The sequence below is a fragment of the Lissotriton helveticus genome, chromosome 1_1 (assembly GCF_964261635.1).
Source record: "Lissotriton helveticus chromosome 1_1, aLisHel1.1, whole genome shotgun sequence".
NCBI classification, from domain to species: Eukaryota; Metazoa; Chordata; class Amphibia; order Caudata; family Salamandridae; genus Lissotriton; species Lissotriton helveticus.
This window is the reverse complement of record NC_136057.1, coordinates 204,394,649-204,421,684: the sequence shown is the minus strand read 5'-3', so window position 1 is coordinate 204,421,684 and position 27,036 is coordinate 204,394,649. Positions and strand designations below refer to the sequence as shown.

The 27,036-nt window shown below is 49.6% G+C and overlaps 1 protein-coding gene across 2 annotated transcripts in view; it reads right to left on the bottom strand.

Moving 5' to 3' along the window:
• The window catches only part of GPBP1L1 (GC-rich promoter binding protein 1 like 1), a 533,935-nt gene that overhangs the window by 366,159 nt on the left and 140,740 nt on the right, over positions 1-27,036 (bottom strand). For both annotated transcript variants that reach the window (XM_078664367.1, XM_078664410.1), the window contains exon 6: positions 9,081-9,153. In XM_078664367.1, the coding sequence (XP_078520493.1) occupies positions 9,081-9,153 (73 nt within the window). The remainder of the gene's footprint in view (positions 1-9,080; positions 9,154-27,036) is intronic.

Sequence of the window (27,036 nt, the reverse complement as noted above, 5' to 3'; positions counted from 1 at the left end):
GCCAGACTTGCCGAAGCCCAGAGCAGAGCAGACCCCGCTGGCGCAGCCCCGCCTTCCTGACGCGCTGAGAACGAGACGCTGCTTTCTCCTGCCGAGAAATCAAGCTCCGGCGCTTCCAGGCAGCCCTCGCAGGCAGCCTGGAATATCGAGAGATACCATCCCTCATTCATCCTAGATTCCAGGTACAGAACTGAATAACCCTTGATTAGGGGAGAGCAAAGTTGTCATGTTCTATGGGTGTCAGAAACTAAATCCCTTCTGGTCTATCCAGGGAGGTTCAACTCCTCCTTGCCTATTCGAGAAAGTTTCTAGTGAACTCTGAGCTAGCTGGCAAACCCAAAACTTTAAGTCTAATATCGACAGTAGTAGACCTAGTTAACGTCTACCTATTGAAAGTATTATTCCAATGCGCAGAGCCTATTGGGATAATAGGAACTACACTACAGACTTAGCAGTCTCGGTATCCTTTTCTATTTTTTCCAGGGTGGTATCCACCTCAGGACCAAATAACCTGTCAGGGTTTACCGGCTGGTTGAGGATGGTTGTCTGTATCTCCGGCTTAAACCCGGAGATTCTGAGCCATGCCTGACGTCTCAACATCACACTGGTGTTAATTGCCCTGGCTGCAGTGTCCGCAACGTCCAGAGAACACTTAATGGAAGCGTTGGAGAGGAGTTTCCCTTCCTGGATAAGCATCTCCGCTGCCGCTTTATATTGGTCTGGTAGATGTTGCAACAGGGTCTCTAGTGTGTCGTAGTGTGCCCTGTCGTATCTAGCCAAGAGTGCCTGCGTGTTAGATATACGCCAGATATTGGCCGCCTGAGCTGCTACTCTTTCCTGATGCCTCCAGCACTTTGGATTCTTTGTCCGGGGGAGGAGCTTCACCAGTGGTTTGCGAATTCGCCCTCTTGCGGGCATTAGAAACGACCAGAGAGTCCAATGGCAACTGGCCCTTGATGTAGGTAGGATCGCCAGGAGCCGGTCTGTATTTTTTTTCAATTCTAGGGTTGACTACCCTTGACCACGTGGGTTCCTTAAAAATGTCTGCAGCATGTTTCAGAACCCCCTTTAGCATTGGGAGAGTCTTTACAGTCTTTTCAGCTGTTGAAAAAGTGTCAAAGAGGAAGTCCACCTCAACCGGGTCAGCATGCAGCTCAACGTCATGGTTCCTAGCCGCCCTCTCAATTAAAGCATTGAATGCCGCAGAATCCTCAGTGGGAGAGGTCTTGACGTTGTACACCTGAGGGTCATGGGCGGTGTGCTGATCCCCCTGGTCTCCTGCCCCTGCCCATGAGTCCTGTTGTTCATCAGGATCCGTGTTGGCAGGAAAGTTGTATTCCTCATCCTCATTTCCAGCATCCTCCACATCCGAATAAGTGGGTGAGGGTGTGGCAACTCTTGGAGTCCGAGGAACCAGTGGCTCGACCAAGACTGGTGAGTCTGAAGCTGGCTTTTTGCGCTTTAGAGGAATTGTGTATGACTCCAAAGGCTGTGTCGCCGTGATCTTCCTTTTGTAAAGCGTAAGCTTCCCGGTGTCGGCATCAATGAAATGCTCCGACTGCTCATCAACCAAGGGTGGTCGATGCTTCAAGCTCCCAGCCGGGTGAGTTTGCTTCGACCCCGTAGATCCCTACAAGTGCGCTTCGGGCACCGAACGTGGTGCGAAGGCCTTCGGTGCCACTTTCGGCGGCAACGTGAAGAGGATTGGCGTTGAAGACTTTGGCGTTGGGACAGATTGCTTCGAGGTGGAAGGTGTCTTCGGTTCCTCCGCCGAAGCCTTGTCCCTGATACGTTTCAGGGAGTCCAAGACCTGCTTCGTAAAGGAAGCGGACGGTTTCGTCGACCCGACAGACGATCTCGGTCCACCAGCATGTGAAGACTCGAGCGTCGAGGACTTGGGCTTTTCTGGCCGAGGCGTAGGAGCATCCTGTTTAGGGGTGCTACGCCCTCCTTCCGTGGCAGCAGACGTCGACGCCGGCTGTTTCGGATTGGCGGCCTGGATTACTGGTTTCGGGGCCCCAGTCTTCGGCTCGACGCCCTTGCTTGACTTTGGCTCGACGCCCTTTTTGGACTTCGGTTCGACGCCCTAGCTGGACTCCGGCTCGACGCCCTTTTTGGACTTTGGCTCGACGCCCTTGACTATCTTCGGCTCGACGCCTTTGCCCGACTTCACCGGGTCGATAGCTGTCTTCGGCTTGGGTTGCCCCGACACCTCGGCAAACGAGGGTGTCGACAGAGGAGCAGACTTCTTCGGTTTCGATGGCGTCTCAACCACTTTCGTTTTTGTCGACACCGATGGTTTCACTTTCGGTTTCGACAATGGCGGCTCCGCCGAAGTGTCCGTAGCCGGGCCTGAAGGCGGGGCCGTGGATCCTGGTATAAGGTCTTGGGTAAGGCCGTGTGGCGATCCCTCGACCTGAGCCTTTGTAATTGTTCGAACGGGGCATAGCTCTTCCTCCGAGCTATCTTCCATGGCCCCATAGGCCTCATTGTCGTCTCCTACCTCGTCGACGACTTCTTCCACTTCTAGGCCTTCGACATCCGCTTCATAGTCGTAGTCAATTTCCTCCGCTGGAGGTGAAATCTGCATCCGAACTTCGTGTTCGTCTGCGACATAGTCGTCGAAGATGTCCACCGGTGCCAGGGCCGACTGCCGGGCCTCCATGCGCGCCACGCGCCGAAGCCGAATCGTCTTCTTCGAACGAAACCTGGAACAAGCCATACAGCTGGCTTCATCGTGGTCCGGCGACAGGCACTTGTTGCACACCGGGTGGACGTCAATGTGGGGATACTTAGATCCACACACGGGACACTTCTTGAACGGCCTCCGTTCCATGTCGTGTCGTCGAAGGTCTTGCTGCGTCGACTGGGCCTCGATCACCGAAGAGTCACGCGACTCCCTGGATATCCAACTCGGGAACTGAGTCGGAACAGGAGACACCTGCCTGATAGTAGTCCCAGGTTGCAGGCAAGGGGGCTGAAAGGCCAGCACAATGCGGCGGGCTTCACAGCTCATGCCAGGGGCGTACTCACCTGGGTGAATCCGAAATCAGAATGTTCCCTGAAACTGTTGGGTGCTGACCCAGGAGGCAGATATGCCTTATCACACTGAACAGGCAAGGGGATGGACATCCTAGTAGTTAATGTATATGGCCCTAACTTGGACTGCCCTGACTTTTATCGGCACTTAGTGGCTGCGGTGCGGGACTGCACAGACCTTCCAGTCATATGGGATGGGGACTTTAACATGACCAGGAACCCAGGGCTGGATAGATCGAACGGCCCAGATAGACTACAGACGCCAGCGGCTAGAGAATTAGATGGGTTACTAGTCAGCGAGGACCTTATAGATGTGTGGCGCAGCTTGTATCCGCAAAAAGAAGGCTTTAGACACTACTCTGACTTTCATAATATCCACACCCGCATAGATTACTGGTTGGCTTCTTCCCGACTTTCCTCACTTGTACGCGGCTGCCAGGTGTTCCCCAGAACTCTATCTGATCACTCCCCGGTGTTGCCAACACTCAACTCCACAGAGAAGGATTCCCCCATTCACATGCAGATTCCCGCCCTATTCATTGCAAAACACGCAATTCAGAGAGGACATACACAAAGCGATAGAGACTTTTTTTGACATCAGCATTGGATCAGTTGACCGTTTCACTACTGTTTGGGAGGCCTTTAAGGTATACATTAGAGGAGCGGTTATGAGTAAACACTTGAGGGTACTACGATCTATCCGACAGCGCTTAGTTACGCTGGAGCATAAGGTGGCGGAATGTGAGAAGCGACTGCTAAGTAATGACTCAGAGGACGTTCGGGAAGAACTTAGGACACTGGTGGCTGAATACCAGGAGGTGGCAGACGCTGAACTGAAACACTTGGGGAAATACGCGACAGCCAGATTATACGGGGAGAGGGACAGACCGGGCTCAGTACTGGCTAACATGATCAGACAGCAGCGAAGTAGGACAACGGTGACTGCTATAAAGACTAGGGAGGGCAACCTACTCACAGAGGAGGAGATAGCGGAACGGTTCCGGACTTACTACTCAGAACTATATGAGGCGAGGCGGACGAGCAATGAGGACGTGATTCAGGACTATTTAGACTATATCAAACTACCGTTCTTATCAGATGCCCATAGAGAATTTTTAATGCTACCAATAGAACAAGATGAGATATGGGAAGCTCTTAGCGGAATGAGAGCAGGGAGCGCTTCGGGGACAGATGGCCTCACGGTGGGGTTTTACTCTGCTTTCCTGGACTTACTGATGCCGCTTCTCTCTGCACTGTACGCGGACATGAGGGAGGCGGGAGTGATGCCTGCCTCAATGAGACAGGCACTAATTGTGGCTATCCCGAAGCCGGGGTAGCCCCCGGAAGAATGCAGCTCCTAAAGGCCACTGTCGCTTTTGAACGTTGACACCAAAATATACGCGAAAGTTCTGGCAACCCGATTGGCTCTGCTCGGCCCGGAGCTAGTTGCACCGGAACAGGCGGGATTCGTGACCGGTCGGAACGTGACATACAATCTAAGAACTGTGTTTGGAGCTCTTCAACACAACACAGGACCGGAGGCGATAGCTGTGTTTTTAGACAGAGAAAGCTTTCGACTCGGTAGAGTGGCCTTTTATGAGACTGGTACTGACTAAGTTGGGGATAGGACAGGGGTTTTTACAAATGATGGCGGTCTTGTACTCCGACTTGACGGCTCGTGTGCGCCTCGGGAACCGTGTCACGGACAAGATATTTATCCGAAGAGGCACCCGACAGGGGTGCCCCTTGTCCCCCGCACTATACGCCCTAGTGGCGGAACCGCTAGCCTGTGCGATGCGTGAGTACCACAGTCCTGAGGGCTAAATTTCCCTGGTTACTGCCTGATTCGGTCGACCTACACGGACGACCCACTGCTGTACGTCCGGGAGCCGGAGCAGAACTTATCGCCGCTTCTGAGGGAGGTGGTGAAGTTTGGGGCTCTATCAGGGCTAACGGTCAATTGGAATAAATCCATTGCATTTCCCCTAACCCCGGCAACGGAACAATTTGAAATGGAGTACCCTTTGCGGTGGACGACGGACTCGGTAGGATACCAGGGGAAACAACTGCATACAGACTCAGAAGTGGTTATGTGCGAAAACTATGGGACTGCCATGGCGAGACTGGAAGATAATGTTGAGGTCTGTAAGACCCCAACGCTCTCGCTGATAGGTAGAATTTCAATCATGAAAATGATCGTACTGCCAAGGTTACTGTACCTTTTTACCAACATTCCAATGGTGCTGCCGAAACATTACTTTGGCCGCCTTAAGTCTCTGATGAAAAAACTGGCATGGGCGGGAAAGCAGGCCAGGGTGCAGTGGGCTGTAATGGTGTTACCATACCACCTTGGTGGCTGGAGGGCTCCTGACTGAGCTTTACTACAGAGTGGCGCAGGGTGCGATTGTACATAGTTGGATACACAACAAGGAGAATGCCCCGTATGTTCAACTTGAGAGTCTCTATGCGGCGCCTAGACCACTGCCGGCTGTTTTTGACCCGGTAGACAGACGCACGGGTCTGTAGGACTCTTTGAACTCGCCCAGGCATGCGTGGCAGGCATTACTGCAGTGCCACTCAGGGGCACTGCTGTACTCCCCCATTCATGCCCGTCGAGTGGATGGCTTGGCTATCGCCGTGCTTGGGAAAGGGTGTGGTCTCGGCTCTGAATGAAATTGGTGTAAAAACGGCTGGGGACATGTTTGAGGAGGGGCGCTTAAAACGCTTGCTGCGGTGCTCCCGCCGGACATGGCGCCGACTGGGCTACAACGCTTCCAATTTCACAGAGTCAGGGGGGCATGGCAGGAGCAATTGGGTGACGACTTAGCGGAACCAGCCGAACTGCTGGAACTCACGCATGTTATTAAGACAGATTTCCCCACGGAAACTGGTTTCTATTTTGTACAAGATGACTCTTACAGGCAGAGCTACTGGGTATAGTAAGGCGCAACTCGAGTGGCAAAGGGACTTAGGGATTGCAGTTGACGACGACATGTGGAGATACTGTTGCAACAACACAAGGCGGATTTCTTTAAACGGAAGACAGATTAATACATTTTAAATTTATCAACAGAGTTTACCACACACCGGAGAGACTGCGCAGATTTGGTCTGCGAGAGGACGCGACCTGTGACCGATCAATGCTAGTGATGCGGGGTTCATGCATTTATCCTGGGAGTGTCACGGGGTGCAGAGATACTGGGATAGCGTGTTCCACACCTTAGGTAAAATAATAGCCGCTGAGCTTGCCCTTTCCCCCGCACTGGCTCTACTGGGTTACTCGAAGGGACTGCCTAAGGCCCTGAGACGTTTGGTAGATATGGGAATGCTGTTGGCTAAACGCAGACTGGCTAGTGGCTGGATGAGGGGCCCACTCCCCACGCTAGAGCAATGGGACAGAGACCTGACCTACTGTTGTACACAGACTGAGAACTACAGTGACCTGGTACCCCTAAAGAACAGGCCTAAGAACTTTTGGGGGCAATATGTGGAACATAAACAACGCCTAGTCGCTATGGCAGAGAATGCAGAAGAAGGGGAGGGGGACCTCGTTTCCGGGACGCAAAATGTAAATAATACTACTTTGGAGTGATGAATACTGTAAAGTTTGTGGAGGTAAATGTCAGAAGGGGTTGCAGTCATGTCTGTTGCCACCCACAATATGTAGAAAAATGAGACACGTATGATCGATAGGGACACATCATATGATAATGGAGTGAGCTGCATAGTTGGAGGCATCCTTTACAGTTGGGTTATGGTTTAGTTACACCATAAATTTACAGAGGAAACGGAGTAGGAGGAATCTTTTGTTTATGTGTTGCATGCTCTACAGTCAGGTGAGAGATACTAAGCCTTGCAACTACCGCCGCCCGACCTCCGGGATATTGGCTGAACAGCTGTGTTTTCACCAGTATATCCGATGTGTACAGCTACCCTGTACGGGATACGACTCTCCCTGATTGTGTGTAATGTACCTACCAAAGGTTAAAAATAAAATAAAAAATAAAAACTTTGCTTGGGGTGGTCCTAGGAGGACGGGACCACCACCGAATCATTCAGCAGGGTATGCTCTTTGTGTTAAAGGCATCTGCTTGCCCTCCCCCTAGGTAAGGAGTGACCCTAAAATCATCACCTCTCTCATTGCTTGATGTTTTTCAAAGTTCACTTTTGTGAATTGGTTGTACACTTTTTAGCATGTAAAGGTAAAGTTGATTTACCAAAGGGGTGTGGGTACAGTAACTCCATTCCCCTCTGATAATTTACACAGGGTGTGTGCCATGTCAATTCTTCACTTGGTTCTGCACCAAAACACGCAGCCTGCAAAGGCAGTGTGTGTGTAAAGGTACAGGGCCTCCAAGGGTGGCACAATAGGTACTGCAGGTCTTAGAGACCATCCAGGTTCATTGTGCCCTGGGCACCTGTGGTACCATTTACCAGGGACTGACCTGTGGGCAGAGTGCCAATTGGATTTGGTCTTCAATGCAGTTTTAGGGAAAGAACATAGGCCCTGGGTACTTGATTGGCAGGAGCCCGGTAACTATGCACGAGTAACCTGGCGCAAAGGGGACTCTGCAGGGTTAAACACCGACCTTGGGAGGGCCATGATCAGGGGGATCGACAGGACCCATCTCCTTGCCCCCAAAGTGACTGGCAGCTGGTACGCTCCTCCCTAGATGAGGAATGGCCTGTGACACCATCTCTGGGCCCGAATGACCATGGAGTACGGTTTACTCACTGTATCCCCTAGCTGTGGCGGGCATGCCCCCTGATCCCTGTGCCTGGGTGGGAGCAGGGCAGTGACCACAAAGCAGATACCTCACCCTCAGGGAGGATGGGGAGAAGAGAGCTGCCACTCCTGTGCAGACAGGGGCAGCTTTGAGTAGGCTCCCTGATTAGAACCGAACAAGAAGAGCCATGGGGGTGCAAGGGTGGAACCGTGCATTCCCGCCAAGGATTACCAAAAAAAAGCGTACAATAAGGAAGCCACTTGGCAGCCAAAAAAATGGAAAAGCTGCGGCCAGAGACTGATCATTAATTCATGCTTCCTCACAAGGGAGCAACCTATAATGCCCTATTGGCTTCTTAAGGCCCAAGTTTCCATCCATGTGGTTGCCCCAAGACAGCTGGGGCATCACCAACGATGTGGGGGGGGGGGGGGGGGGATGAGAGAAAGACGTGGATCTGAGAGGGCAGGGGGAAGAGTGATGCAGCAACCAGCCACTCCCCCACCCCACATTTCCACCCCAAGGTAATCCTAAAAAATAACCCTATGTCTGCAGCGTCATTAGAATTATCACCACCCCAGGATTTACAACCATGTTATGCACTCCCAAGGCCAGAGCTTTTGCTCAAAAGCTGGGATGCAGCGCCCTAGAGGAGCTTTGTCTATGACGGCATTCTATGTGTTCAAAGTTTGTTCAAGAAAGACAGACATGGTTTATGGTTGCACAATGCTTTAATTCAAAAGGGTCATTTATAATACTTTATTTTAAATGTGTTATAATTGTTTACAGTAATGATTATTCCCCCACAGTTATGTTCATGTAGGTGCTCACACAATGTGCACAGGCAACTCATTAGGGAATAGACACTTAAGACTGCAGAAAAATCTGTTTTCTTGGCAAAAATATCCATATGCAAATCAGACTATGGATAATTTTGCATGCAGTTTCCAGTGTGTTATTTTCCAGGGCAAAGGCCTGACAGATCAAAATTGTCAGAGGCTCTGGTTAAGAGCAGCTATTTCAGAGACATTAACACCAAATGGCCAAGAACAAGTTTAAACTACTTTTAGGTGGTCAGAATTTCAGGATCAGTTGAGATGCAATTTCATACATGACAGTTTTCGAATTCATTGCCAGTATTCCACGCAGCTGTTTATATCTATTTTGAACTAACCTATAGAAGTTTCTAATCTATACAGGAGTTACAAAATACAAGATCAGACCAGTTTGAGAACCTACATTCTACTCATTCAGCCCATCAATCTTAAATCAGCCTTTTACCTTAAAGGATACATGCATTGAAAACTTGAGACTTACCCCACACTCCAGACGGGGTCCCTACAGGCTTGTTATAATTATTTGGTCGCCCGGCTTCCGGATTTAAAGATGGCTACAAACGGAACCAAAAAAGCAAGTTACATACTATACAGGTTATATGACAGTACAACTTGCCACAGTGAAGCCAACATAGACCTGTATTTTATATATTATTACAGTAAGTAATCCATACACGTGAATGGACAAGGCCAATACACTTCTGATAGAACTACTGCGATGATTCCATTATTCCCAGTTGGTAGCATGTGCTCTGTTCCAAACTTGTGGGTCCTGTATAAAGTCAATAGACCAGTCCTCAAAGCGGTTTAATCCACAACTGAGTGGTTAATCCTGCGCAGGTCCTGGCATCTAACTAGCAGAACCCACTGCCCTAGAGTATATGCATCCACTCACCAGCACCCCCCTATAGAACTGCAGTGGTAGGAAACTGTGTTGTTGCAGCGTCCTCCCCTGCCCCCACACACTTTTTGTCTGGTATTTGGTGCAACTTTGACTGAAGGGCACTGGGCTCCTACTAACCAGGTTACCAGTACCAATGTTCTTTCCTCAAAATGTACATTTTGTTTCCCCAAAAGGCAATACCTTTAGCGCCTTCTAAGTCACTAGTAAATGGTACCCCTGGTTCCTAGGGCCTGAGTGTAGGAAGCTGGCTCTGTATATACTATACCAAAATGAGGTATAGTGTGCACAGAGTCCAGTGGAACCCCAAAGTGAGCAGAGGGAAAAATAGATAGCACGTTACTCTATATTTGTGGTTGTTTGGGTGAGCAGTAAGGCTTTATTAGAGGGCAGTGTTAAGCATTTGTTGCAAACACTTAAACAGCAAATTATGTCACACACTCAGACTGAACTCAGACCAATTTTGTTTAAATAAAAATAGTAAGTTTGTTTATTTCTAGAACTGGCACAGTTAAGTGAAATAAATGCTTTGCAAAATCTTATGCAGTGTTTACAATTGAATGCAGGTTCAAATGCAGTTTGATTGAAATACAGGTAAGTCAAAATATCGAAATTACTGTTCAGATTTCTTTTCAGATTACTTAAATTACTTTTTCGACTCAGTGTGATAAGCCTAGATATCACACTGGGACATTTCCTAGAGAAAAGGTAAGTAAAATCAGGTTTGCATGGTTGTAGTTTCAGGTTTCAAAACAAATCAACTACAACCTTAAATATTTTTCAAAGAAAACAGTCAATTTATTCCTATGGATCGAAGGAAAATGCTACTTACCAGTATGCATCTGTTCTTGGCATGTAGAGCTGCAGAGTTACACAATATGCATAGATGGCCACCTAGTGTTGGGCCTGGATGTTTTCAGTTTGTTTTGTTATAGAAAAGTCTTTGGAAGTCACAGGATAGGAGACTCCTCCTTTGGATGATACTGCGCATGGGCATCGGCTCCATCCCCAGATTGTTTTTCGCCATTAGGGAAGGGATGGAGCTGTACAAGAGATAGTGATGTCCATGTGATTTGTATCTAATTAAGATAATACTGGAACAGATAAAGGTAGCCTAGGAGGCGGGTGGGCGTGTGTAACTCTGCAGCTCTATATGCCAAGAACAGATGCATACTGGTAAGTAGCATTTTCCGTTCGAGGCATATGAGCTGCAGATTACACACTATGCATAGATTGTATAGCAGTACCCACACCTAGCGGCGACCACCAGTATCTGTTGCAGTTGTTTGAAACAGTGTTTTTAGTACAGCCTGGCCCACAGTGGCTTGTTTAGTTTGCACATCTACACAGTAATGCTTTGTGAATGTGTGCGGTGTAAGCCATGTAGCTGCTCTGCATATGTCATCCAGGGCAATGTTGCCCGAAAATGCCATTGAAGCCCCTATCTTTCTTGTTGAATGGGCTTTTGGAGGAATTGTTAACGTACGATTGTCTGGTAACATTTATATGTATTTAACAATCCATCTGGCGATCCCTGATTTTGATATGGGGTTGCCTTTATGTGGCGGTGAAAAAGACACAAAGTGGTTTTGTTTTACGAAAAGTTTGTGTCCTTTCTATATAGTACAGTAACGCTCTATTGACATCTAGGGTGTGTAGAGCTCTTTCTGCGACTGTTTGAGGCTGCGAGAAAAATACGGGCAGCTCAACTGATTTATTTAGATGGAATGGTGAAATGACTTTAGGAAGGAATTTAGGATTAGTACTAAGAACCATTTTGTTATGATGCATTTGCAAAAAAGTTTCTTGAATGGTAAATGCTTGTAGTTCACTAACCCTTCTGAGAGAAGTAATTGCTTCTAGGAAAGCTACTTTCCAGGTTAGGAATTGCAATTCACATTTATGTAATGGTTGAAAGGGAGGACCCATTAATCTTGTAAGAACAATGTTCAAGTTCCACACTGGTGCCGGTGGCGTTCTGGGAGGAATTATTCTTTTGAGTCCTTCCATGAAAGCTTTTATAGCTGGTACTCTAAAAAGAGATAGATGTTGTCTATTTTGTAAGTATGCGGCAATGGCAGCAAGGTGTAGTCTGATAGATGTATAGGCTAAATTACACTTTTGAAGGTGTAATAGATATTCTATGATGTGTTGAAAAGACAAGTCTAAGGGATTTATTTGGTTGTTTTGGCAGTATATGACAAAGCGTTTCCACTTCGCAGCATAACATGCTCTAGTAGTGGGACGTCTAGCTTCTTTAATAATTTTCATGCATTCTGGAGGAAGGTTGAGGTAACCAAACTATGACCTCAGGAGCTAGATGCTAGGTTGAGCTGTGCTGGGTCCGGGTGTCTGATCTCTCCATGGTTCTGTGTTAATAGGCGTGGAGATAGGTTTAGTTTTTGGTGTGGTACTACAGACATCTGTAACAGCATGGTGTACCACGGTTGTCTGGCCCAAGTTGGAGCGACTAGAATGAGCATCAGGAAATGTTGTTGTAGTTTGCGTACCGCTAACGGAAGTAGTGGGAGAGGAGGAAAAGCGTACGCAAATAGTTTTGACCAGTTCACCCATATCGCATAGCCTTTGGACAGTGGGTGTGGGTACCTGGCGGCAAAGTTTGGGCATTTTGTGTTTTCGTGGGTGGCAAAGAGGTCTATTTGAGGTTGCCCCCACATTTGAAAGAACTGATGAAGAACTTGCGGATTAAGTTCACTTGTGGATCTGCTGCTAGCTGAGAGAGCTGTAGAGAGTGAGTTCCCCCTTGTTTGTTTATGTAGTACATCGCTGTCATATTGTCTGTGCGGACTAAGACAGCTTTGCCTGACACTTGCATTTGAAATGCTTTTACGGCTAGAAACGCAGCTAGCAACTCCAAAAGATTGATGTGGAGTTACTTCTGTTGCGGTGCCAACCTGCCTTGCATGGTGCGATGCAGTAGGTGAGCTCCCCGGCCGGAGAGCGATGCGTCCGCTGTCATGACTATTTGAGGAACTGGCTCTAGAAACGGTCGCCCTTTGGAAAGGTTTTTGGTGTTCCACCATTGCAGAGAACGATGAGTCTGACCGTCTACCAACACTAGGTCTGTTAGTTGACCTTGAGCTTGGTTCCATTGGCGTGCTAGGCACTCTTGAAGTGAACGCATTGCAGTCTTGCGTGAGGTACTACAAATATACAAGATGACATCATTCCTATGAGCTGCATGAACACTCGAGCTGGTAGCGAGTGTTGATGTTTGAATTTTGTTAGGAGAGTTTGTACACTTGTTATCCTGGCTGAAGAGGGATAAGCTAGGGTTAGTTGGGTGTTTATTGTAGCGCCGAGATACTGTTGTATGTGCGAGGGTTGCAGGTGTGATTTACTGTGAATCCTAAGTCGTGAAGCAGTTGAATAGTAGCGTGAGTGTTGTACACACTGGCTGTATGAGCTGGCTTTTATGAGCCAGTTGTCTAGATATGGGAAGACATGAATATGTTTTCTTAAGTGTGCTGCTACTACTACTGCTAGGCATTTGGTAAACACCCTTGGCGTTGTGACTCCAAATGGGAGCACTTTGAACTGGTAGTGCTGCCCGTCTAGCACAAATATTTTCTGTGCGCTGTGTGGATGGGAATATGGAAGTAGGCGTCCTTAAGATCTAGGGTGACCAGGAAGTCGTTTAGTACCAGAAGTGGAAGGACTTGGAGTGTGACCATGTGAAAATGGTCAGACTGTATGTAAATGTTTAGAGGCCTGAGGTCTAGGACGGCTCTTAAAGAGCCGTCCTTCTTTGGTATTAGGAAATATAATGAGTATACTCCTTTGTTTTTCTGATGCTCAGGAACTATTGCTATTGCATTTTTCTGCAGGAGGGATATTACCTCCTGTCTGAGTAGTGTTAAATGTTCTTGTGACATTGGACGTTGCTTGGGTGGTATTTTTGGGGGGGTAGATGTTAGTTCTAGACAGTAACCTGACTGAATTCTTTGGAGCACCCACCTGTCTGATGTGATGTTTTCCCAAGCTGGCAGGTATTGTTGAAGGCTTCCCCCGACAGGAGTGGAATGGGACGGGAGAATGGGACGGGGGAAGGGAGTCATTGGGCAGGGGTAGAGGCAGAGCGGGTGTTGTTACCCTTTGGTAGCCCTTGCTGTAAGTGGACTGTGTAGGGGCTTTGTATGAGGTAGAAACTGTGTCCGAAGAGTATCCCCTGGTGGCACCTCGATAGGATGAGCGACGAAATGAACGTCTGGGAGCCTGCGACTGCAGGGCTACCATAGATTTGGCGGTATCTGTATCCTTTCATGTTTTCAAGTGATACATCTATGTTAGGTCCAAATAGGTGTTGCTCAAAGGGTTGATTAAGAATGGCAGTTTGACTACAACCACACCTCACTACCTTAATTCATCCTGACCAATCGGGCTTTATGCCTGGTAGGAACACGTCACTTAACCTGCGACGCCTTAACGGGGTGCTTCACCGGGTCCCCCTACTGCAGGAGGACGCGGTCATTCTGTCCCTAGATGCAACCATGGCGTTCGACCTCGTCGAGTGGCCTTTTCTTTTTGCAGTGCTTCAGAAGATGGGTTTTGGCCCCAAATTTTGCAACTGGGTCAGACTACTCTATACACGGCCCCTAGCCCAAATAGTGGCCAATGGACACACTTCCCGCACGATCACGCTGGGTCGAGGTACACGACAGGGGTGCCCGCTGTCCCCGCTTCTGTTCGCCCTCATCTTAGAACCGCTGGCGGTGATAATCCGCACAGAACCAATGATCCGAGGGATTACATGGGAACCAGACTGGGAAGACCGTATTTCCTTATATGCCGATGACGTGCTGATTTACTTAATGTCCCCAACTACATCCCTGGACACACTCATGACAGTCCTTGAGAAATATAAAGAAGTATCCGGTTATACGATTAACTGGACAAAATCGGTCCTATATGTTCTACGTGGTCACATCCCCACACTACCTTCCACCTGCACTGTACAGACAGTGACCAGAGGGTTCCGTTACCTTGGAATGTTTGTCACGCCGAATGACTCAATTTTTATGGAGGAAAACCTGTCAAAACCCCTGCAGAGACTCAAGACTGACGTGAAACATTGGCGCACCCTACCGCTGACGTTGTTGGGAAGGGCAGCACTCTTTAAAATGCTCTCACTTCCAAGATTTCTCTACGCACTACAAAATACCCCCTTTCTGATCCCGTCCTCATACTTTAAAGCCATAGAAGCAGAAATTTCCTCTTTACTATGGGACGGGAAACCGGCTCGAATAGCCCAGGCAAAACTTGTCCGCAGCTGGTACGACGGGGGGATCGCACTCCCAAACGTCAAACTATACTACTGGGCTGCTCAGCTCACGGTTATTAATCAGTGGCTGCACGCTCCACAACAGGAACCAGCCTACAGCCTTGACAGAACGATCCTTCCCGCTGATAAACTGATGAAAGCACTATACACCAACAAACGCAGACATACCCTCACAGGCCCAACGGCCCACACTGTTAAGATCTGGCACATAGCACAGAAAGCCCTGGGTTGGGAGGGAGTACTCACACTTGCCACCCCGCTCTGGGACACGCGCAGACTTGGTACATTGGCAAACACTAAAGGCTTTAGAGGGTGGGATCTCATTGGGATATCCAAGATTGGAGATATGTGGCATCGGGGAGCCGTCATCACTTTCGACGCCCTTAAAGACAAATACGGGATGGCAGACGTGGAGCTTTATCGCTACACGCAAATCCGTCACGCCCTACAAGGGGCCATCCCGATAGGTACCACGCTGGCTGACTCTTCCCCCCTGGAAGATAGGCTTTTGACTGACCACCTCCAACAGAAAGCGATCTCCCTCACATATAATAAACTATTAAACAATCTTCGGGACCCCACAGTAATACTTCGAAGTAAATGGGAGGTGGACCTGGGTGACAGACGATGAGGACTGGTTGCATGCTCTGGCATCCCCAAGAGACGCCTCGATCCCCTCCCGACTGAAGCTTATACAACTAAAGATACTGCATAGAGTTTACTACTCACGCACCCTTTTGCATAAACTGGGACACGTTTCGGAACCTAACTGCTTGAGGGGCTGTGGCCTACAGGGGACGTTCTACCACATACTATGGGATTGCCCTAAAATACAAACATACTGGGCACAGATCATGTTCGAGATCACTGAAGCTAGTGGGGTGGACCTACCGCCAGAACCTAGATGCTGCCTACTGAATCTTTGGTCACCTACAGATCTTAATAGAGGGCTGCAGACCTGGGCTACGCTGGGCATGACTCTAGCTAAACGTAACATCGCTAAGAAATGGGGGTCCAGCCTGATACCCACGAGAACGCAATGGGGGGATGATATGGATACAGCGATGGTGGCAGAAAGGGCGGTTTATATTCATAGAGGTTGCCCCAAAAAGTGGTCCAGAATATGGGGGAAATGGAATGAATATAGAGGCAATTTATGTGACACCCCACGAGCACTGTCCGACCCAGAAATGAGCCCATAGGATAAAATAGGAATGAATGATTGTACATCTATTCCCATTGTATACCGGGAGGAGGGAGGGATCTGGAAAACATGAGATGCGTGGGTATTGCTGATATATCTGAGTTGACGCAATAGCCTCGAAGGTATAGCACGTTCAAATATGTCACCTATGACCATCACTGTCTGCTGGCCGAAATGTATCATGAAACTACATATATATTGTCATCTACAGTGACGCGAGAGGAAGTGTACAGTATTGTTACCTGTCTTATTTAGTACTTAACTGATAACGTGAAAGATTGCACATAATGTCATAACTGTGTACTGCACCGATGAAAAAGCCAATAAAAATTGTTTAAAAAAAAAAAAAAAAGAATGGCAGTTTGTACTTCAGGTTTGAACCCTGATATACGTAGCCAGACATGTCTACGTAATAGGACGCTGGTGTTAACTGCCCTAGAGGCAGTAGCTGCTGCATCCAGTGTACACCGAATAGAGGTGTTAGTGATGTTTTTCCCCTCTTGGATAAGTTCATTTGCTCTATCTTTGTACTTATCAGGGAGGTGCCTCATTAATGATTCCAATTCGTTATAATGTGCCCTGTCGTATCTGGCTAATAATGCCTGTGTATTGGCGATACGCCACATGTTTGCTGCTTGAGACGCTGTTCTTTTCCCTGATGCGTCAAGTAGCCATCTGGTGGTGGAGCTTCACCTGATGTTTGTGAGTTTGCTCTCTTGCGTGCATTGGAAACTACAAGTGAGTCTAGTGGTACAGGACCTTTAATATTTGCTGGGTCTGAGGGAGCCGCTTTATATTTTTTCTCTATGCGAGGGTTAATCACCAGAGTTCTGACTGGGTCTTTGAAGACTTCAGGAGCATGCTTAATCACTCCTTTAAGCATTGGTAAAATGGATGAGGACCTTTGTGCACTATCAAAGGTATCCATTAAAAAGACTTCATCTACAGGGTCTGTATTGAATATGCTACTTACCAGTATGCATCTGTTCTTGGCATGTAGGGCTGCTAACATTCATATCTTAGCATTAGATCGCCGCCTAGTGTTGGGCTCGGATGATTGCACATTGTTGTCCTGGAAGAGTCTTCGAAGTATCCTGAGATAGGTGGCTCCTCCCCTGGACTACAGTGCGCATGGGCATCGGCTCCATCCCCAGATTGTTTTTCGCCATTGTGGCAGAAGATGGAGTGAAAAGTGTAAAGGATGTCCATGCTAATGAATAAATACAATAGTATATCTGCAGCTGCGACAGGCACCGGGGAGGAGGGCGGGCGATATGAATGTTAGCAGCCCTACATGCCAAGAACAGATGCATACTGGTAAGTAGCATATTCAGTTCGAGGCATGTGGGCTGCTAAATTCATATCTTAGCATAGAATACATAGCAGTCCCTCCATCAGCGGCGGTTGCCCGTGCCAGCTGCAGAAACCTGAAAAAGTGTCTTGAGAACAGCCTGTCCTACAGCTGCTTGCTGCTTGGAATGCACATCAACACAGTAGTGTTTTGTGAAGGTATGTGGTGTGACCCACGTGGCTGCTCTGCAAATATCCTCTAAAGGAATGTTCCCTAGGAAAGCCATGGATGCCCCCAGTTTGCGTGTGGAGTGCGCTCTGGGGGGTATTGTTAAAGTGCGCTTGGCTTTTTGATAACATATCTGGATGCACTTAACAATCCACCTGGCTATCCCTGCTTTGGAAATTGGGTTGCCTTTGTGTTGTGGTGCGAAGGCAACAAAGAGTTGTTTTGTCTTTCTAAAGGGTTGTGTTCTGTCTATGTAGTACATCAACGCCCTCCGTACATCTAAGGTATGGAGCATTCTTTCCGCCACCGTTTGCGGGTTTTGAAAGAATGCTGGTAAGTCAATAGTTTGGTTTAGATGAAACTGTGACACCACCTTCGGAAGGAATTTGGGGTTAGTGCGTAGCACTACCCTATTTGGATGAATTTGAATGAATGGCTCTTGGATTGTGAGCGCCTGCAGCTCACTGACACGCCTCAGAGACGTAATAGCTATAAGGAAAGCTACTTTCCACGTAAGGAACTGGAGTTCACACGAGTGCAGTGGCTCAAATGGTGGTCCCATCAGTCTGGTGAGGACGACATTGAGGTTCCACACTGGAGCTGGCGGTGTCCTTGGGGGAATGACTCTTTTCAGACCTTCAAGGAAGGCTTTAATGGCAGGCACCCTGAAGACAGAGAGGTGCTGCCTGTTCTGAAGATAAGCCGCTATGGCGGATAGATGTATCCGAATGGAAGTGTACGCCAGATTGCACTTGTAAAGATGCAACAGATAGCAGATGATGTTGGGGATAGATGCATCAAGCGGGTTGATGTCATTGGCTGTACAGTAGATGACAAAACGCTTCCACTTTGCAGCATAGCATGCTCTAGTAGTTGGTTTCCTCGCCTCCTTGATGATGCTCATGCATTCTGGAGGCAGGTTAAGGTACCCAAACTCTAGGACCTCAGGAGCCAGATCGCCAGGTTGAGCTGTTGCGGATCTGGATGCTGAATTTCTCCATGGTTCTGCGTCAAAAGACTGGGCGTGAGACGCAGTCTTTGATGCGGCACCACTGAGAGTTCGAGGAACGTGGTGTACCATGCTTGGCGCGCCCACGTTGGAGCAACTAGGATGAGAGTCATCTCGTGCTGCCTTAGCTTTCTTGCGACCAGCGGTATTAGAGGGGCTGGCGGAAAAGCGTACGCAAATTTGCCTGACCAGTTCATCCATATCGCATTCCCCTGCGACTGTGGGTGAGGGAACCTGGCGGCAAAGTGTTGGCATTTTGCGTTCTCTTTTGTGGCAAACAGGTCTATCTCCGGATGACCCCACTGCTGGAAGTACGGGTGGAGGACAGATGGGTGTAACTCCCACTCGTGCATTTGATGGCTGTACCTGCTGAGCAGATCCGCCATCTGATTGTCCTTTCCTGGGAGGTGTTCTGCCATGAGGAAAATGTTCCTCTGAATGGCCCACTTCCACATGCTCTGAGCCAGATGAGACAGCTGTGGCGAGTGGGTGCCTCCCTGCTTTTGAATGTAGTACATCGCGGTCATGTTGTCCGTCCGGACTAGCACGACTTTGTTGCACAGATGTACAATGAAGGACTTGAGCGCCATGAAGATTGCCATCAGTTCCAGATAGTTGATGTGCATCTTCTGTTGCTGCGTTGACCATAGTCCCTGCACTGTGTAAGTGAGCACATGAGCTCCCCATCCCTGGAGAGTTGCGTCCGTTGTCAGGACAATCTGCGGCACAGGCTCTTGGAACAGTCGGCCCTTGCAAAGGTTGTGTGGAGTCCACCAATGCAGAGAGTCGTATGCCCGACTGGTAACCAACACTAGGTCTGTCAATTGTCCACGAGCCTGTGTCCACTGATTCGCTAAGCACTCCTGGAGCGGGCGCATGTGTAGCCGTGCGTGAGGGACTATGAAGATGCAGGAGGCCATCATGCCTATCAACTGCATGAACACTCTCGCTGGAAGCGAGTGTTGTGGCCTGAACCTTTGGATCAGGGCCTGCATGCTGTCTATCCTGACTTGGTTTGGCTGAGCCATGGCCATCAGGGTGTTGATCGTTGCACCTAGGAACTGCCGGACATGTGCCGGCGGAAGATGCGATTTTGGGTAGTTTAGGGAGAAACCCAGATCGTGAAGAAGGTGAATTGTAGTTGACATGTCCGCGGCGCACTGCTGCTCTGACTTGGCTTGTACGAGCCAGTCGTCTAGGTAGGGGTAGACATGGATGTTCTGCCTCCTGAGGTGCGCCGCTACTGTCGCCAGACACTTGGTGAACACCCTCGGGGCTGTTGTGACTCCGAAGGGTAGGACTTTGAACTGGTAGTGCCTGCCTTGAATAGTGAACCTGAGGTATTTCCTGTGTGACGGGTGTAGTGGAATGTGGAAATACGCATCCTTGAGATCTAAGGTTGCTAAGAAGTCTCCTTGGTTTAGCAAGGGAAGAATCTGTTGCAGTGTAAGCATGTGGAAATGTTCCGATAGTATGTACAGGTTGAGGGGGCGTAGATCTAGAATGGGTCTGAGAGATCCGTCCTTCTTTGGAATAAGGAAGTACAGGGAATATACCCCTGTGCCTTCCTCTCCCACCGGCACTTGCTCGATTGCTCCCTTTTGCAGCATCACCACTACTTCCTGCTGCAATAAGAGCAAGTGCTCTGCGGACATAGGCCTTTGCCTTGGCGGGATGTTGGGTGGAGTGGACTTCAATTCTAGGCAATAACCATACTGGACTAGTTGTCGCACCCACCTGTCTGTGGTGATGTTTTTCCAGACGGGCAGGAACTGCTGCAGTCTCCCCCCGACAGGTGTTAGGTGGTCGGGGGGCAGTGACAGAGAGTCACTGTTTGCTTGGAGTAGAGGAGCGGGGGTTGTTGTTTCCTCTGCCGCGACCTCTGTTGCTGTTATTCCTGTAACCTCCCTTGTTCTGTTTCGTGAACGAGGATTGTGCCCCACCTTTTGAGAACTGGGATTGTTGACCCATTTGTCCTCTGGTGACCCCACGTGCACCTGAGCGACGAAAATTGCTGCCACGAAACTGTTGAGACTGCAGGGCCCCCATGGATTTAGCAGTTTCCGTGTCCTTTTTTATTTTCTCTAGGGTGGTGTCAACATCTGGACCAAACAGACTATCAGGATTGACCGGTTGATTAAGAATTGTTGTCTGAATATCCGGTTTAAAGCCTGAGATGCGTAGCCACGCCTGTCGTCTCAGCATAACGCTAGTGTTGACAGCCCAAGCAGCTGTATCTGCAGCGTCAAGCGCACACTTGATGGCTGCGTTTGAGATTTAGCTTCCCTTCGTTAATGAGCAGTTGTGTAGCTTCTTGGAACTGTGGAGGCAGGTGTTGTACAACCTGTTCTAGGGTATCGTAGTGTGCCCTATCGTAACGCGCCAAGAGCGCCTGTGTATTGGCGATGCGCCAAAAGTTTGATGCCTGTGCAGCTACTCTTTTGCCCCCTGCCTCTAGCACTTTGGACTCCTTATCCGGGGGAGGAGCTTCACCCATTGTCTGGGAGTTGGCACGTTTCCTGGCATTGGCGACCACAAGAGAGTCCAGTGGCAATTGTCCCCGGATGTAGGCGGGGTCCGCAGGTGCAGGCCTGTACTTCTTTTCAATGCGAGGGTTGACCACTCTCGCTCTTGTAGGCTCCTTAAAAATGTCCCCAGCATGTTTGAGGACTCCTTTTAGCATAGGAAGTGTCTTTACTGTCCTTTCAGAGACTGAAAAGGTGTCGAAAAGGAAGTCTTCCTCAACCGGGTCGGCATGCATGTCCACATCATGATTGGCTGCCGCCCTTTCAAGTAGTGCATGAAAGCCTGCTGAGTCCTCAGTCGGGGATGCACGTGCATTAAAGAGCTGCGGGTCCTGCCCCACACCCTGGGTGTTCTGGTCACCAGTGTCATCGTATGAATCCGGTTGTGCATCAGGTTCATCGATAGGGAAATTGTACTGCTCGTCCTCATCATACCCCTCACCCGCAGAGTGTTCTGGGGAGGGAGTAGGGCTCCGTCTTGGAGGAGGCTGGATTGGCTCTGTGAGGCCTGAGGCGTCAAGGGGCACCCTCTTCTTTTTCAGTGGGATGACATAGGAGTCCACTGGCTCCGAAGTGATTTTCCTCTTATAGAGGGTCAGCTTGCCTGTGTCAGCGTCGATGAAATGCTCTGAATCGTCTTCTGATTCGAGTACCCGACGTGGAAGCGGGCCAGCCGGCGAAGAAACTTGTTTCGGAGCCGATTTGGTTGAAAACGCTTTCGGCGCCTCCTTAGGTGGCAAAAGAAAGAGAAGTTTCCCAGAAGGCTTTGCTGGAGTGTCCTTTTGCGGCTGCGGCGATGGTATCGGAGCCGACGGGGCAAAGGCTTTCTCCCTGATTCTTTGCAGTGAGTCTGCGATGAGGGACGTCTCACTCACAGTGGGTTTCGTCGCTGACGAGGATGGTCTGATCTGTCCCTCGGATCCGACATCCTTGTGGGCCTTGTGCGCTTTGGGCGCGGAACCCGTCTTCAGCGCCTCCGATTCCTGAGTCCGGGGCGCAGACTTCTTGTGCGTAGCCTCCTTGGAGCCGACTTTGGCGGGCTTGGACGGCGTCGTAGCCGCTAACCCGTGCCGACCATCTTTCTTGGAGGACCCCTCCTCAGGCGTCGGTTTCGATTTTGCAGCATCGGAATCGACGGACTTCTTCGGCTTCTGCGGACCGGAGGTCGACGGAGCCGATGGGGTAGCGGGCACCGTCTTTTTCACCGGCACGGCAGCCATCTTAGGGACACTCGAGTCCTTAAGTTTCGGTTTCGTTTTCGGGTCGGCCATTTTAGGTGTCGTCGATCCCGATGGTTTCAGTTTCGGTTTCGAAACAGTCTGCTCAGCAAGTGAGTCCGTAGCCGGGCCCGAAGGCGGGGCTGTGGCTTGCGGCAACGGGTCTTGGGTAAGGCCGACAGGCGATCCCGTGTCCCGGTCGGTATCTTCGTAACCTTCGGGGCAGAGCTCGTCCCCCGAGCTGTCTGCCGCGGCCCCATAAATCTCATCGTCGTCTCCTACCTCTTCGACGTATTCAAGGCCTTGACCCGCGACTCCGTCGTCGTCTCCCGGATCCGCCTCGACCTCCGTCTCTGGTGGGGAGATTTGTAGATGGTGACCCTGGACCTCTTCGTCCTGGTCGCCGAAGATGTTCTCCGGATCCGGGGCCGCTTGCTTAGCTTCCAAGCGCACCGCGCGCCGAAGCTTGAGAGTTTTCTTTGAGCGGAACTGCGCACACAATTTGCACTTTCCGTCGTCGTGGTCAGGCGAAAGGCACTTGTTACAGACGGGGTGTAGATCGATGTGTGGGTACTTGGACCCACAGAGCGGGCAGTACTTAAACGGGCTCCGCTCCATGTCCGAAAAGGCTTGCAGTCGTGTCGCGATGAGAAGGCCTCAAAGTTCAGAGAGCGAAGAAAACTCTGCTTATTCCGGCTCCAAGAGACGGAAGACTCGAGACCGTGCGCAGACAATACCGACGCAATAAAATCGAGGCCTTTTGGCCGCTAAAAGGTAGTTTTACTTGGTTCCGACAGTAAGACGTCGAGACCACATCCGAACCCAATGGCGGAAAAAAACAATCTGGGGATGGAGCCGATGCCCATGCGCACTGTAGTCCAGGGGAGGAGCCACCTATCTCAGGATACTTCGAAGACTCTTCCAGGACAACAATGTGCAATCATCCGAGCCCAACACTAGGCGGCGATCTAATGCTAAGATATGAATTTAGCAGCCCACATGCCTCGAACACATGTCTACTCTATGATATTGCGCAGCCCTGTGAATTAATGGATTGAAACCCATAGTGTCTTCTGGTGGGGAAGGCCTTGAGGGGTATATGTCATCCTGATGGACATTTGGGACATCTGGGGTGTTATACTCATCCCAGGGGTCAGGTGATCCTGTAGGAGTAGCTGGATCAGGCATGTTAACCCACATGTCATCAGAGCTATCATCCCTGTTATCATCGTCTGGTATGATAGAGGATGCTGGGGAATGTTGTGGTATGGGAGGATGTGGTGATGGTACAGGTGAAAGAAGGGGAAGGCAGTCTTAAGGGAGAGGTAGCAATGTCCTTCTTTGAATGCGGAGCTGGAGTGTTTAGTGGTCGCTTTTTGAAGCCAAATTCAACTGTCCAGTGATTGGATCTTTAGCTAGAGTCTTATGAGCAGGGTCTGGATAAGGTAAGTCCTCTGCAGGAGGCCGATCTTTTGGTGCGGAGAAAGGTTTTGGCACCGAAGCGGTTTGTTTTGGCTTTTTGGCAATGTCTTTAACTGGAGAAGCAGGAGTCTTTTTCGGCTCCGAAACTTTTTTCGGTTCAGAGGGTTTTTTCGGTCCTGGTAGTTTTTTCGAATCCGAAGCGGGTTTGCGTTGTTCCGACCTGGGTTTCGATGCCGAAGGAGTAGTGGTATGTTTTAGCGCCAATGGTTTGGATGTCGGTGTGGCCGGTGAAGTTGTCTTTTTTGGTGCTGGTAAGTGTGCACGGGCACCGAGCGAAGGCAGACTCGAGCCACCTGAAGGCTTCATTAGCTTCTTAGCTGGGCCCGAAGGTGGGGCAGTAGAAGCAGTGTGTCGGTGTGCACCTGAGCCCGAGGGTGTGACCGGGGCCTTCTTTGGGTGTGTCGAGGAAGGGTCGGGGTCGATGGTCTTCCTTATGACCCGCTGTGCTGGAGTGATGTCCTCTACTTCAGAGTCTTCTGCCTCGGAATTGCTGTCGACGTCGTGTTCTGGAACGTGCTCCGCGGAGAGGCAAAGGTTATACACTTCATGAAGGTCAGTGTGGGGAAACTTCAACCCACATTGAGGACACTTTTTAAATGGAGTCCTTTTCATGAGCTGGAGTCGTGGCCTAGTTAGGCCCGAAGGCCGTCGACGACGACCGGAATAGAAGTTTTCGGTGTTGAAGCGGGGCTCCGTCTTGCTCACAGGAGCCCCGCCTGTAATCCTGCTACGGCCACACCATGCAGCATTCACGAAGGCGGGGTGAGCTCCCGCCGTACTTCCTCTACAGCTTGCCAGTGCGGGGTGGGCTCCCGCCTCGTTTCTCCTACACCGGGCTGTAATACAAGGGGCTCCCTCCACTCACGGGAGCCCCGGACACTTCTGGCCGTAAGCTCCATGCCAGGCACATGTTCCGGGCAAGGACGGCGTGTCTTCTCTGGTGTTCTCAGCTTGTGCTGGGACATCGGATGTGCATGCTCATGGCAATGCGCTCCCACCGTGCTCGGACTTTCGCGCGCACTCCATCGCAGCTTTCACTTTAGCTGCGTCTTCACACAAGGCAGACACGTGCACCAACCCCCTCCAGTTCTTTTTTTTTTTTCAGCGTTACATTCTTTGCTTTGCTAACCTGGGTTTACCCAGCCGTGTACCTTCCTGGGTGCCCACAGGGTGCCCACAGGACGGCTCCGGTTGCAGCGCCTTGCGCTGCCATGCAAGTGCTGCCACGTTACAGTGAGGATGGGCCCGCCCGAGCCATAACCTGCCTCCCTCACACTGCACGGGCGTTGTTTTTAAATCCAGGCTGCTCCTTATAAGTAATGATACTGATCCATGCATTTTTAGCTTGCATTGTAGCGCCTTACAACGCGCGCGCCCGCCTCAACATTGTCAAGGTAATTAGGTCTCCTTTACAATTCGTATTCCATTTATTTGACGCGAGGGACCGGAAGTCTAATTTCAAAACCTTTGCCTTTTATTTTTGTTTTTTTGTAACGGATACCTTTTTAGGTCTCGCCTGTGAATGTGCTTGCGCATCAAAGGCGAGATATATATAGGGGCTTATCGAGAGTTTACCAAACAGGCGATCTGGTTATTTTTTGTTGATTGTGCAGCTCAGCCTCCTTCCCACAAGCTTCTCCCAGCGTGCGCTCTGCCTCAGGCTGGCATTTCTCCTCCCATAATTATTCACTGCACGGCCTGCTGCTCCCCGTGCGTCTCGTTCTTAACTGTGCTGACCACATGCTTAAAATGCTTTTACTTTACATTACGTGGTTACGTTTTTTCTTAAGTACTTCCCACTATCCTGCATGCGGATTGCCTTTCGCTAAATATTTTCTCTCGTGGTGTTTTTATTCTTCTTCATACTGAGGGGTTTTCTAACTAAAATATATTGCCACACAAAGCTCTTTCCTTGGCAATACTTTGAATTCGCTTCTGTATTGGAGGATAAGCATTGATGGGTACTTGGAATGCTATTCTGTATTATGCCATACATTTCATAGATAAACATTTTTAGTCTTGAATGCAGCTATCTAGACGGCATTGCATGGTGCGAGTCTTTGGATAGAGTTATTGTTCATAAATTTATTTTACTTCTGTTAGTTAAATAACAATGACTGCCAACCATTTTCCAAAACCAGTCGTTTTTTGACCGTTAGACTGTCTAGAAGAATATATTTTAGTTGCAATTACTGTTATTGTTCACAAAATGTTCTTTTTTCTCCTTTACGCATTTCGCCATTGAAAGACTATTTCATTTTTTACAATAGTTTCAGTAAATAACTAGAACAATGCCTTAAGTTGTTGATTCTTGTGCTGCAACAGTTTTCTTTGTCTGAACGTGTAAAGCTAGTCCATCTAGTTATTTTTTGATGATTGCAAAGCTCTCCTTGGTTGCTAATCTCTTAAAAGTTGTGACCAATATGTAACCAGAGTAACTGATGTTTAAGGAACCAGTAAATATCTACCGCCCTCACTCTACCCTCATTCAACCCTTCTACCGCCCTCACTCTACCCTCATTCAACCCCTCTACCGCCCTCACTCTGCCCTCACTCTACCCCTCTACCGCCCTCACTCTACCCTCATTCAACCCCTCTACCGCCCTCACTCTACCCTCATTCAACCCCTCTACCGCCCTCACTCTACCCTCATTCAACCCCTCTACCGCCCTCACTCTACCCTCATTCTACCCCTCTAGCGCCCTCACCTCTAGCGCCCTCACCTCTAGCGCCCTCACCTCTAGCGCCCTCACCTCTAGCGCCCTCACCTCTAGCGCCCTCCCTCCCTCCCTCTACCGCCCGCCCTCTACCTCCCTCCCTCGCCCTCCCTCTCTCCCTCTACCGCCCTCCCTCCTTCCCTCTACCGCCCTCCCTCCCTCTACCGCCCTCCCTCCCTCTACCGCCCTCTCTCCCTCCCTCTACCGCCCTCTCTCTCTCCCTCTACCGCCCTCCCTCTCTCCCTCCCTCTCTCCCTCTACCGCCCTCCCTCTATGTTATCACTCAGCACCACCACGTTATCACTCAGCACCACCACGTTATCACTCAGCACCACCACGTTATCACTCAGCACCACCACGTTATCACTCAGCACCACCACGTTATCACTCAGCACCACCACGTTATCACTCAGCACCACCACGTTATCACTCAGCACCACCACGTTATCACTCAGCACCACCACGTTATCACTCAGCACCACCACGTTATCACTCAGCACCACCACGTTATCACTCAGCACCACCACGTTATCACTCAGCACCACCACGTTATCACTCAGC